The sequence below is a fragment of the Salmo salar genome, chromosome 12 (genome assembly GCF_965601325.2).
Source record: "Salmo salar chromosome 12, fSalSal1, whole genome shotgun sequence".
In the NCBI taxonomy this organism is placed as follows: Eukaryota; Metazoa; Chordata; class Actinopteri; order Salmoniformes; family Salmonidae; genus Salmo; species Salmo salar.
The window spans coordinates 53,244,418-53,257,154 of record NC_138302.1 but is presented as its reverse complement, the minus strand read 5'-3'; the positions used below and the strand labels follow the sequence as shown (position 1 = coordinate 53,257,154).

The 12,737-nt window shown below is 42.2% G+C and overlaps 1 protein-coding gene across 2 annotated transcripts in view; it reads right to left on the bottom strand.

Annotated features, from left to right (window-relative positions):
• The window catches only part of LOC106565184 (ubiquitin-associated protein 2-like), a 39,063-nt gene extending 28,933 nt beyond the window's left edge, over nt 1–10,130 (bottom strand). For both annotated transcript variants that reach the window (XM_014132027.3, XM_014132028.3), the window contains exons 1-2: nt 10,033–10,130; nt 4,322–4,459 (exon numbers count right to left, since the gene is read on the bottom strand). In XM_014132027.3, the coding sequence (XP_013987502.2) occupies nt 4,322–4,417 (96 nt within the window). In that variant the 5' untranslated portion in view covers nt 4,418–4,459; nt 10,033–10,130. The remainder of the gene's footprint in view (nt 1–4,321; nt 4,460–10,032) is intronic.
• Nucleotides 10,131–12,737: the final 2,607 nt, after the last annotated feature.

Sequence of the window (12,737 nt, the reverse complement as noted above, 5' to 3'; positions counted from 1 at the left end):
TTCACTCAAAATAACACCCCCCCCTACAATCAAACATGGGGAGGTTTGATAATGCTGTAGGGTTGTTTGCTGCCTCTGGTTCTGGGGGCCTTGAACATGCACAAGTTATCATGAAATCAGCTGATTATCAGGTGTTTGAGTCCAATGTTCAACCCAGTCCAAAAATAGTTTTTCCAATGAAGGTTGTGGGTCTTCCAGGAGGACAACAACCCTGAACACACATCAAATAGCACCCAGGAACGGTTCAAGATGAAACTATCGACTGCTCTGAAATGGCCAGCATGGAGTCCAGATCTGAATCACATCCAAAAACCTGTGGTAAGATCTGAAAACATCAGTTGGTTGAAGGCATCCCTCAAACATAGAATAATTTGAGCAGTTTGCTGCTGAATAGTGGGCCAAATTGCCAGTAATGGCTCCAATAAATGTTTTTCTCAGTTATCTTGGCCAAAGGCTGTGCAACTAAGTGGTAGCTCCTGGGCACCAATAATTTTGTTCATCTTGCCAATAATTTTGTCCAGAGGTGGTGGAGAGCCTTGTCCATGCCTATATTTTCTAAATTAAAAATAGCTAACTTAAGTTTCCAAAAATAAAATGTGTTGTGCAATGTTTTAACTCCAATAACAAGGTGTGGAGACCAAAAATGTTTTTCAATTTTAACTTATTTCAGAAAAAATAGGGAATTATTTAAGAAAAAGTGCCAGGGTGCCAATATATGTGGCCACAACTAAGTAGCATTAGCTTTTAAAAAATTCAATCCAGACTGATGCCCTCTCTCCACTAGTCTACCTATTGTTTCTGCAGTAAAGAAGATTCAGCATCTTCATCAAATGTTTTCACAATTTATCTGCAGATAAATCACAAAAGTCAGTCAGTATGCAAATTAGGTTGCCAAATTAACAGTTCTCGTACCGATGAAATTCGGTAGGCTACTGACGAGTAACTCACTATAACGTCTGGCAAGTCCTGATAGAATTCATATAGAAAATACCGGATGTGGAGGTCCTGGGCTGGCGTGGTTACATGTGGTGTGCAGTTGTGAGGCTGGTTGGCAGTGGTGGGAAAAAGTATCAAATTGTCATACTTGAGTAAAAGTAAAGATATCTTAATAGAAAATGACTCAAGTAAAAATCACCCAGTAAAATACTACTTGAGTAAAAGTCTAAAAGTATTTGGTTTAAAATATACTTAAGTAAAAGTATAAATAATTTCAAATTGCTTATATTAAGCAAACCAGACGGCATCATTTTATTTAAAAAAATGTTTCATTTACAGATAGCCAGGGGCACATTCAAACACAAATGTATAAATGAAGCATGTTTAATTAATCCGCCAGATCAGAGGCAGTAGGGATGACCAGATATGTTCTCTTGATAAGTGCGTGAATTGGACCATTTTCCTGACCTGCTAACGTGTAATTTTGGGTGTTAGGGAAAATGTATGGAGTAAAAAGTAAATTGTTTTCTCTGGGAACGTAGTGAAGTGAAAGTAAAAGTAGTTAAATATAAATAGGAAAGTAAAGTACAGATAAAACAAAAACTACTTAAGTAGTACTTTAAAGTATTTTTACTTAAGTACTTTACACCACTGCCGGTTGGACGTACTGCCAAATTCTCTAAAACTTAGTTGGAGGCGGCTTATGGTAAAAGAATGAACATTAAATTCTCTGGCAACAGCTCCGGTGGACATTCCTACAGTCAGCATGCCAATTACACGCTCCCTCAACTTGAGACATCTGTAGCATTGTGTTGTGTGACAAAACTGCACATTTTAGAGTAGCCTTTTCTTGTCCCCAACACAAGGTGTACCTGTGTAATGATCATGCTGATTAATCAGCTTCTTGATATGCCACACTTTTTGTTTCACCTTTATTTAACCAGGTAAGCCAGTTGAGAACAAGTTCTCATTTTCAACTGCGACCTGGCCAAGATAAAGCAAAGCAGTGCGACAAAAACAACAATACAGAGTTACACATAATCAAACGTATAGTCAATAACACAATAGAAAAATCTATGTATAGTGTGTGCAAATGTAGAAGAGTATGGCGGTAAGGCAATAAATAGGCCATAGAGGCAAAACAATTACAATTTAGCATTAACACTGGAGTGATAGATGTGCAGATGATGATGTGCAAGTAAAGATACTGGGGTGCAAAAGAGCAAGAAGATAAATAACAATATGGGGATGAGGTAGTTGGGTGTGCAATTTACAGATGGGCTGTGTACAGGTACAGTGATCGGTAAGCTGCTCTGACAGCTGATGCTTAAAGTTAGAGAGGGAGATATAAGCCTCCAGCTTCAGTGATTTTTGCAATTTGTTCCAGTCATTGTGGCCAAAGGAAGTGTTGGCCTTGGGGATGACCAGTGAAATATACCTGCTGGAGCGCGTGCTACGGATGGGTGTTGCTATGGTGACCAGTGAGCTGAGATAAGGCGGGGCTTTACCTAGCAAAGACTTATAGATGACCTGGAGCAAGTGGGTTTGGCGATGAATTTGTAGCGAGGACCAGCCAACGAGAGCATACAGGTCGCAGTGGTGGTCAGTATATGGGGCTTTCGTGACAAAACGGATGGCACTGTGAAAGACTACATCCAGTTTGCTGAGTAGAGTGTTGGAGGCTATTTTGTAAATGACATCGCCAAAGTCAAGGATCGGTAGGATAGTCAGTTTTACGAGGGTATATTTGGCAGCATGAGTGAAGGAGGCATTGTTGCGAAATAGGAAGCCGATTCTAGATTTAATTTTGGGTTGGAGATGCTTAATGTGAGTCTGGAAGGAGAGTTTAGAGTCTAACCAGACACCTAGGTATTTGTAGTTGTCCACATATTCTAAGTCAGAACCGTCCAGAGTAGTGATGCTTGTCGGGCGGAAGGGTGCGGGCAGCAATCGGTTGAAGAGTATGCACTTAGTTTTACTAGCATTTAAAGCAGTTGGATGCCACGGAAGGAGTGTTGTACGGCATTGAAGCTCGTTTGGAGGTTTGTTAACACGGTGTCCAAAAAGGGCCAGATGTATACAGAATGGTGTCGTCTGCGTAGAGGTGGATCAGAGAATGACCAGCAGCAAGAGCGACATCATTGATATATACATTGAAAAGAGTCGGCCTGAGAATTGAACCCTGTGGCACCCCCATCGAGACTGCCAGAGGTCCGGACAACAGGCCCTCCAATTTGACACACTGAACTCTATCTGAGAAGTAGTTGGTGAACCAGGCGAGGCAGTCATTTGAGAAACCAAGGCTATTGAGTCTGCCGATAAGAATGCGGTGATTGACAGAGTTGAAGTTGCTGCAGGGGGTGCAGAGCTGTTGGTAGGGGTAGGGGTAGTCAGGTGGATGGATAATCTTGGCAAAGGAGAAATGGTCACTAACAGCGATGTAAACAAATTTGTGCACAAAATGAGAGAAATAAGCTTTTGTGTGTATGGAAAATTTCTGCGATCTTATTTCAGGTCATGAAACATGGGATCACTTTACATGTTGCGTTTATATTTTTGTTCAGTGTAGCATGACATTTGTGTGTAGTCTTCAATGATAGACTGCGACAGAGCAGGTAAATGTTGAACCGGAATGCAAAACTGCGCTGAAAAGTTACTGGTCCTGTCGGGCAGTGACTGACGAGATCCACTGGCCCAACGTTTTTACTGGCCAGCGTTGTTAATGTTGGACCCTGCATGCGAAAGAAAATAAATGAATGTGCCAGAAAAACAATAGTCTAAGTGGATTGACTCATTGTTACCCCATTATACGGGACCTGCAAATTCACGCCCTCTCCCTCAGTGTAAATAAATATGACTGCAACCACAGCGCACACACCCAGATGCCGAGAGGCAGTGTTTCCCTGTCATCGCTCACTTTGTGACTGACAGGCGCCTGTCCTATTAATAGATCGCTAGAAGATGCATATTCAGTCACAGTCACTTTAACTCTACCTACATATTACCTCAATTACCTCGACTAACCGGTGCCCCCTCACATTGACGCTGTACCGGTACCCCCTGTATATAGCCTCGCTGTTGTTATTTTACTGCTGCTCTTTAATAATTTGATAGTTTTATTTTTGATTTAACACTTATTTTTCTTAAAATGGCATTGTTGGTTAAGGGCTTGTAAGTAAGCATTTCACTGTTGTATTCGGGGCATGCGACAAATAACATGATTTGATCTAGTAGGGGGAGGGCTCTGCAGACTTATTTCTAAGAAGCAAATTGAAAAGTAGCCTAGTTAATTTAAGTGGAAAAATTACACGGCTGAAAATGAGTCTGTAAATCAGTTGTATAGACGACAACCGGCGCTAGTGGAAAACATGTGTGTGTCACTCACCTGGAGCTGTTTCTGTGGTTGAGTCGCGTGTGTGGCAGCAGGCAGCGCTTTGTCCCGAGTGCCCCGGGCTTTGTCGCCGCCCAACGATGTCATCATATACAGTATATACAAAACAATGTATGTACAAAATAGAAAAATCTGGAAGACAGAGAGAGAGGGGGGCCGGAGAGGGGTTGATGGGGGGGGGGGGGGGGGCGTGGATAAAAATGTATGTCACTTACAGTATTTGCCCTATTCACTGCAGGCAGGTATAAGACAAGACAAATAGGCCTACTGTTATAAGTTAGGCCTAGGTTGTTCAAATAGTCCTGATTCCCTTTGTAGTTTCTTCTGAGCTGAAATGCATTCCCTGGTGTGTGTGTGTGTGTGTGTGTGTGTATATACTCATGAGTAGCCTGTATCAAACACGTCCCCACATCAACACAGTTGGAGGGATTGTGCAATCCTGAGTGTCGGTTGCAACTGTTAAAACAGTGTATAGTAAACGTGTATTTTGCATTGGTGAAATTATTTTGACGTGATATGAAAGTAGAGGGATTTATCTATGTTTCTAGAACCTTACCATAATTGAGAATCAATTCACATTTAGCTAGATTAAGCATTTGACTGTTTTGGCTTAGAGACAAGTCGCCTTTAAACAGAACGTGTAGGGTCCTTGACTATAATGAATAACGTTAGACTCCTTTATTCCATGAATGGGCTAGCTCTATATACAGTGCATTCGTAAAGTACTCAAACCCCTTCACTTTTTCCACATTTTGTTACGTTACAACCTTATTCTAAAATGGATTAAATAATTTTTTCCCCTTCAATCTACACACAATGCCCCATAATGACGAAGCAAAAACATGGTGATTTTTCTTTCTTCAAATTTATAAAATATATATTATAATAATTAAAAAAATTATATATTATAGAACATTTACATAAGTATTCAGACCCTTTACTCAGCACTTTGTTGAAGCACCATTGGCAGCGATTACAGCCTCGAGTCTTTTTGGGTATGATGCTAAATCAAATAAAATGTTATTTGTCATATACACATGGTTAGCCGATGGTAATGTGAGTGTAGCGAAATGCTTGTACTTCTAGTTCCGACAGTGCAGTAATATCGAACAAGTAACCTAACAATTCCCCAACAACTACCTAATACACACAAATCCAAACAGGTGAATGAGAATATGTACATGTAAGTATTTGGATGAGCGATGGCCAAACGGCAAAGTGCAATAGATAGTCAAAAATACATGTGATACGAGTAAAGTAAGATATGTAAACATTATTAAAGTGGCATTACTTCGATTGCATTGTATAAAGTGACTAGTTATCCATTTATTAAAGTGGCCAGTAATTGGGTCTCCATGTAGGCAGCAGCCTCTCTGAGTTAGTGATTGCTGTTTAGCAGTCTGATGGCCTTGAGATAGAAGCTGTTTTTCAGTCTCTCGGTCCCAGCTTTGATACACCTGTACTGACCTCGCCTTCTGGATGATAGCGGTGTGAACAGGCAATGGCTCGGGTGGTTGATGTCCTTGATGATCTTTTTGGCCTCCTGTCACATCGGGTGGTGTAGGTGTCATGGAGGGAAGGTAGTTTGCCCCCGGTGATGCGTTGTGCAGACCGCACCACCCTCTGGAGAGCCTTGCGGTTGAGGGCGGAGCAGTTGCCGTACCAGGCTGTGATACAGCACAACAGGATGCTCTCGATTATGCATCTCTAAATGTTTGTCGGGTTTTGGGTGAATTTCTTCAGCCTTCTGAGGTGTCTTTTATTGAAGAGGTTGAAGAGGCGCTGTTGCGCCTTCTTCAGCACACTGTCTGTGTGAGTGGACCATGTCAGTTTGTCTGTGACGTGTACGCCGAGTAACTTAAAACTTTCCACCTTCTCCACTGCTGTCCCTTCGATGTGGAGAGGGGCGTGCTCCCTCTGCTGTTTCCTGAAGTCCACGATCATCTCCTTTGTTTGACATTGAGTGAGAGGTTGTTTTCCTGACACCACACTCCGAGTGCCCTCGTCGTTGTTGGTAATCAAGCCCACTGCAAAATAGATGATTGAGTTGGAGGCATGCATGGCCACTCAGTCCTGGGTGAACAGGGAGTACAGGAGGGGGCTGAGCACGCACCCTTGTGGGGCCCCTGTGTTAAGGGTCAGCGAAGTGGAGACGTTGTTTCCTACCTTCACCACCTGGGGGGCGGCCCATCAGAAAGTCCAGGAACCAATTGCACAGGGTGTGGTTGAGACCCAGGGCCTCCAGCTTGATGATGAGCTTGGAGGGTACTATGGTGTTGAATGCTGAGCTGTAGTCAATGAACAGCATTCTTACATAGGAATTAATTTTGTCCAGATGGGATAGGGCAGTGTGCAGTGTGATGGCGATTGCGTTGTCTGTGGACCTGTTGGGGCGGTATGCAAATTGAAGTGGGTCTAGGGTGGCCGGTAAGGTGGAGGTGATATGATCCTTGATTAGTCTCTCAAAGCACTTCATGATGACAGAAGTGAGTGCTATGGGGCGGTAGTCATTTAGTTCAGTTATCTTTGCCTTCTTGAGTACAGGAACAATGGTAGCCATCTTGAAGCATGCGGGGACAACAGACTGGGATAGGGAGCGACTGAATATGTCCGTAAACACACCAGCCAGCTGGTCTGCACATGCTTTGAGGACGCGGCTACGGATGCCGTCTGAGACAGCAGCCTTGCGAGGGTTAACAAGTTTGAATGTTTTACTCACGTCAGCCACGGAGAAGGAGAGGGGCGCAGTCCTTATTAGCGGGCCGCGACGGTGGCACTGTATTATCCTCAAAGCGGGCAAAGAAGGTGTTTAGTTTGTCTGGAAGTGTGACGTCAGTGTCTGTGACGTGGCTGGATTTATTTTTGTAGTCTGTGATTTCCTGTAGACCCTGCCACATACATCTCGTGTCTGCTCCATTGAATTGCGACTCCACCTTGTCTCTGTACTGGCATATCGTTTGATTCCCTTGCGGAGGGAAAAGCTACACTGTTTATATTCAGACATATTCCCCGACCTCTTTCCATGGTTAAATGCGGTGGGACGCACTTTCAGTTTTGTGCGAATCCTGCCCTCCATCCACAGTTTCTGGTTAGGGTAGGTTTTAATAGTTACGGTCTGTACAACATCTCCAATGCACTTCTTTATAAACGCACTCAGCGAGTCAGCATATAGGTCAATGTTGTTCTCTGAGGCTGACCGGAACATATTCCAGTCTGCGTGATCAAAACAATCTTGAAGTGTGGCTTCCGATTAGTTGGACCAGAGTTTACACACCTGTATTTGGGGAGTTTCTCCCATTCTTCTCTGCTGAGCCTGTCAAGCTCTGTCAGGTTGGATGGGGAGCATTGCTGCACAGCTATTTTCAGGTCTCTCCAGAGATGTTCGATCGATCGGGTTCAAGTCCGGGCTCTGGCTGGGCCAATCAAGGACATTCAGAGACTTGTCCCGAAGCAACTCCTAGGTTTTCTTGGCTGTGTGCTTAGGGTCGTTGTTCTGTTGTAAGGTGAACCTTCGCCCCAGTCTGAGGTCCTGAGCGCTCTGAAGAAGGTTTTCATAGAGGATCTCTGTGTACTTTGCGCCGTTCATCTTTCCCTTGATCCTGACTAGTCTCCCAGTCCCTGAAAAACATCCCCACAGCATGATGCTGTCACCACCATGCTTCACCGTAGGGATGGTATAGGCTAGGTGATGAGCAGTGCCTGGTTTCCTCCAGACGTGACACTTGGCATTCAGGCCAAAGAGTTCAATCTTGGTTTCGTCAGACCAGAGAATCTTGTTTCGCATGGTGTGAGAGTCCTTTAGGTGCCTTTTGGCAAACTCCAAGTGGGCTGTCATGTGCCTTTTACTGAGGAGTGGCCACTCTACCATAAAGGCTTGATTGGTGGAGTGCTGCAGAGATGGTTGTCCTTCTGGAAAGTTCTCCCATCTCCACAGAGAAACTCTGGAGATCTGTCAGAGTGACCATCGGGTTGTTGGTCACCTCCCTGACCAAGGTCCTTCTCACCCAATTGCTCAGTTTGGCCGGGCAGCTCTAGGAAGAGTCTTGGTGGTTCCAAACTTCTTCAATTGAAGAATGATGGAGGCCATTGTGTTCTTGGGGACAATCAATGCTGCAGAAATGTTTTGGTACCCTTCCCCAGATCTGAGCCTTGACACAATCCTGTCTCGGAGCTATACAGACAACTCCTTCGACCTCATGGCTTGGTTTTTTGCTCTGACATGCACTGTCAACTGTGGGACCTTATATAGAGAGGTGTGTGCCTTTCCAAATCATGTCCAATCAAATGAATTTACCACAGGTTGACTCCAATCAAGTTGTAGATCATTGGAAACAGGATGCGCCTGAGCTCAATTTCAAGTCTCATAGCAAAGGGTCTAATACTTGCAAAAATCATTATGGAGTAGTGTGTCTTGATTTATGAGGGGGAAAAAGTATTTAAATCAATTTTGTATAAGGTTGTAATGTACCAAAATGTGGAAAAAGTCAAGGGGTCTGAATACTTTTCGAATGCACTGTATACACACATCCAAAACTACAATAAATAAACTGAAAAGATCACATATTACCCTGCCTGGTTCAAATCTGAGGACAATGCAGCTGTAGGTCAGTGGCTAAGTGACCATATTTGTCATTGGCAACTTCCAGTAATGCAACAAAAAACACGGGCTCGATTATTGATTATCTGTAGCTGAGATGACAGCAGCATCAACATCATGTTGACTTTGCGAAGGCAATACACTACCGAATAGCCAGCCAGGGCCTATATTTTTTTTTGTTTACAACTCTCATTCGAGCACATTCCCATGCTAGATAATGTAATGAGATATTGTGTCAACTCGACAGAGATTTCCCTGCTGTTGTCCAATAAAACAAGTTACCGCAGCTACCGTGTTTGGCATCATCCGCTAGCCGGTTACTCATAAAACATTTTTCATCTACACAATATATGACAAACACACTCGAATAGTAAACATGCATACATGTTTATATAACACTGGTATAGAATCCGTCAAATGTGTGCAAACAATAGAGTACAGTGTTATGGATAGCTTGCCACAATAATTAGCTAAGTTATAATTAATGATAAAGAATGCATGCCTTTATATGACATTTGCAATCACTTAACTGTTTAATTGTCTTGACACTTTTGATAATGTTTTTAACTGAAATGTTACGGCGCGCGTTTCAAATACACCACTGGTGTGGATTTTCGTCCTACTCTAACTGACAAATAATACACAAAAGTGACCGACAGTGGGACCCCTTTGTCCTAGCTAGCGAAGTATCTAGCTAACGTTAGCTAGTTAGCGATGCAGTTTAGGCAATCTACGGCAGATAAGATACCAAAACACGACGGGCTGACATTCCTGTTCACACGTTGAATGTTTAACGTTACTAACAGGGGTTCTTCCCAAGGGACAATCATAAACAGCCGTTCTTCGGGTATCATAACATGCTAGCTAACCACAAAGCTTTATCAATTCTAACGAAAATGGCCACACAGCACACAATCCAACCCCCGACATTACTTGTCGGGAAAAAGCCAAAAGAAAATAACGAAATAAAGACTGAAAAGCTGGTGTAAACAGACAACTGAATCGGTGACATTACACTTCAAGAGGGACAAGACTATGAAAGGGTTTAAATTGGCTCAAGAATAAAGAAAAACATTGAGCGCCTGAACGAGATTTTGCTTTTTATTACCTGCTAACACGATTCACTCAGCCAGCACAAGGTCACGTGATATACGGCGTTGCTGTAGTCGCTCTCCTCTGTGGTCGTGAGAGACAACTGCGCAGACGCGCGTGTTTCGTCCTCTTGCGGTCATTGACATTCACAACAAGCGATCGATTCGACAGTCTTTAATACAAAAATGTATATATTTTTTTATAGCCAGGGCCACCTATGTACACTTGGAATAATTGGTCAGTAACACTTATTAGCTCATGTAGCTCGTGACAGAAACCCTGTCTGTACAATTAATTTAACTTCATAATGTACTGTAGGACTTACCAGAAGATACAGACCCTATCATTATCCTTGTTTACACTGAGCTGCACTGGGGTTTGAACGCAATCATGGTTAGATTTATCCCTTGAAAACCCTTCTCTGTTTGTAGGGTTTTCAGCCCTTACATTCGCCCACTATTGGCTTCATGTGAACTACAATTCCAACACTGTGTTTTAATGTTTAGAAACATCAATAATCATCACTTTCAAACTGGTTTTCGAAACATATGCTGATATGCCCCTTATCTTAAAAAATGGTTTCACTCCAGGTACAAACGTATACATACGAACAACAACTTACAGACACAAAAAATAACATCTCATCTGCCCAGATCCGCATGCTCACACCCCCATCCCTAGCGCATGCATTATTGTTTGCCACTTGACCATAAATTGTACCAATTCATTTTTCTTGGTCACTCATGCCCTTTAACTTTAATATCAGCAAGAAATAATCTTTCAAATAAAAAATATACACTTACTGTGCACAGATCCACACGGCTGACCGTGTGTGCCTACCTGGTGCCTCCAGCCATTTCCGAAGCAAACTTCTCCAATGACGTCATCATGCTGCACCACTCTGTACAAAAGGCGAAAGAAAATGCAGTACCTGTCCCTACTCAATTCTAGTGCATATTAGAGTATCCTAGCATCCCTATAGCATATTAGAGCAAACTCAAACTGATATCGTCATTTATTATAGTATTTATTTTGTTTTTCTCCTAACATATTTCCTCATTTCTATTTATTTACACTTGTTTTAATTTGTTGTTGTATATGTATTTTTGTGTTCTTCAATGTCTTCCTCAAATAATTGCTGCAACTGAAGCAGAGAATTTGAGAAGAAACACAGGGTTTTTAAAAGGTGCAGTCTTAGTTCAGTAGCCAGTCCCAGGACTGCTAAACTAGTTTTTCCAAATGTGTCCCCTACCCATGGGACATTCATTTGTCCTGAGTGCCTCGCACTCCTACCCAGTAAAACAGTGCCATGTGGGAGGAAGCGTATATGGCCATCTGCCACTCCTGTACATGTCAGTAAAATGAAAAAAAGCCACCAAATGTAATAATATCGAATAAAAACAAAGATTTTAAGGACAATGTTACAAACTGGACTTTGGCTATGTGTAGGAACATACTTTGTAGAGATGATCATTCAATTAAACAACTACATTCCTTATTTTGCCATTGCATTTCTTCATGGAAATTGTAAATGTATAGATTATTACCTGTTGGACAGAACCGAGACAATCCAGCCAGGCTACATGGGGAGATTAATCTTCTCTATCATGTCATCCACCATTGCCTCTGTGGCTGTGACAGTGAGCATCGGAATTGGGCAACAAGCTATTAAGATGACCCTGACGACAGGCACCTTCAAATATGTCTCCCTTAAGTATTCACCCCTGTGATGCAGTTCAATTGTTTAACAATTGCATCTCTCCAATGTTGTTTTTAAGTGTGATGTATGATTTAGCTGTTGGGCTCTCCTTTTTATGTTTGTGTGCGTACATACAGTATTACCGTTTATCTGAAACCAGAGTTACTTTGGTGAAACTCATTGCATTAAAGACAGCAATAAAGAATGGTATGTTATTGAAAGATGTCACATGCTTAGGTATCGTTCTCTGCAGGGATGGGAATTATGGTGTCAAAGAATGTGTTGTGTTTATAGTTACTGCATGTACTTGAGTTGCATTATATGCTTGCAAGAGACAAGTGACATCAATACGTTTATTTATTTTTTACTCTGAATGTCATGCAGTGCACATTGTCCATGGCCAGGAGGCATATCCTGTGCTTAATGGTCGTCAGCCAGGACCACCACTGGTCAATGAACAGGCTTTCAGGAGAGATAAAGATCAGCTGCACCGGACCATCAGGAATTCCTGCCCCAAAAAAAGATAAAACAAGAAGATGTGATCGATAGATAGATCAATACAGATGTATTGTTGGATCTTACACTGTGCAGTGTCCTTTGTCATGTCACCATGAACGGCAGCAGCAGACACTCCAAGGACCGTGTTGTTCTCCAGGTTGAAGCTGATTAGTAATTGCACAAAATCACAGTTGATTGTAATGCAATCATCTGGCAGTGAAGTGTAGATGGAAAGTTTGTGCAGTAATATGGAGCTGATTTCATGTCTACTTTAAGATACATCTCTTTTAATGCTGCTCTTTAATTATTTGTTACTTTTATTTCGTTTTTTTTGTGTGGTATTTTTCTTAAAACTGCATTGTTGGTTAAGGGCTTGTAAGGAAGCATTTCACTGTAAGGTCTACACCTGTTTTATTCGGCGCATGTGACAAATACAATTTGATTTTATTTGAAATATGTTTAATTTCATGGCATACAGAAATGTTGTCATAAATCATGTCTGATGTACATTACACTATACAACA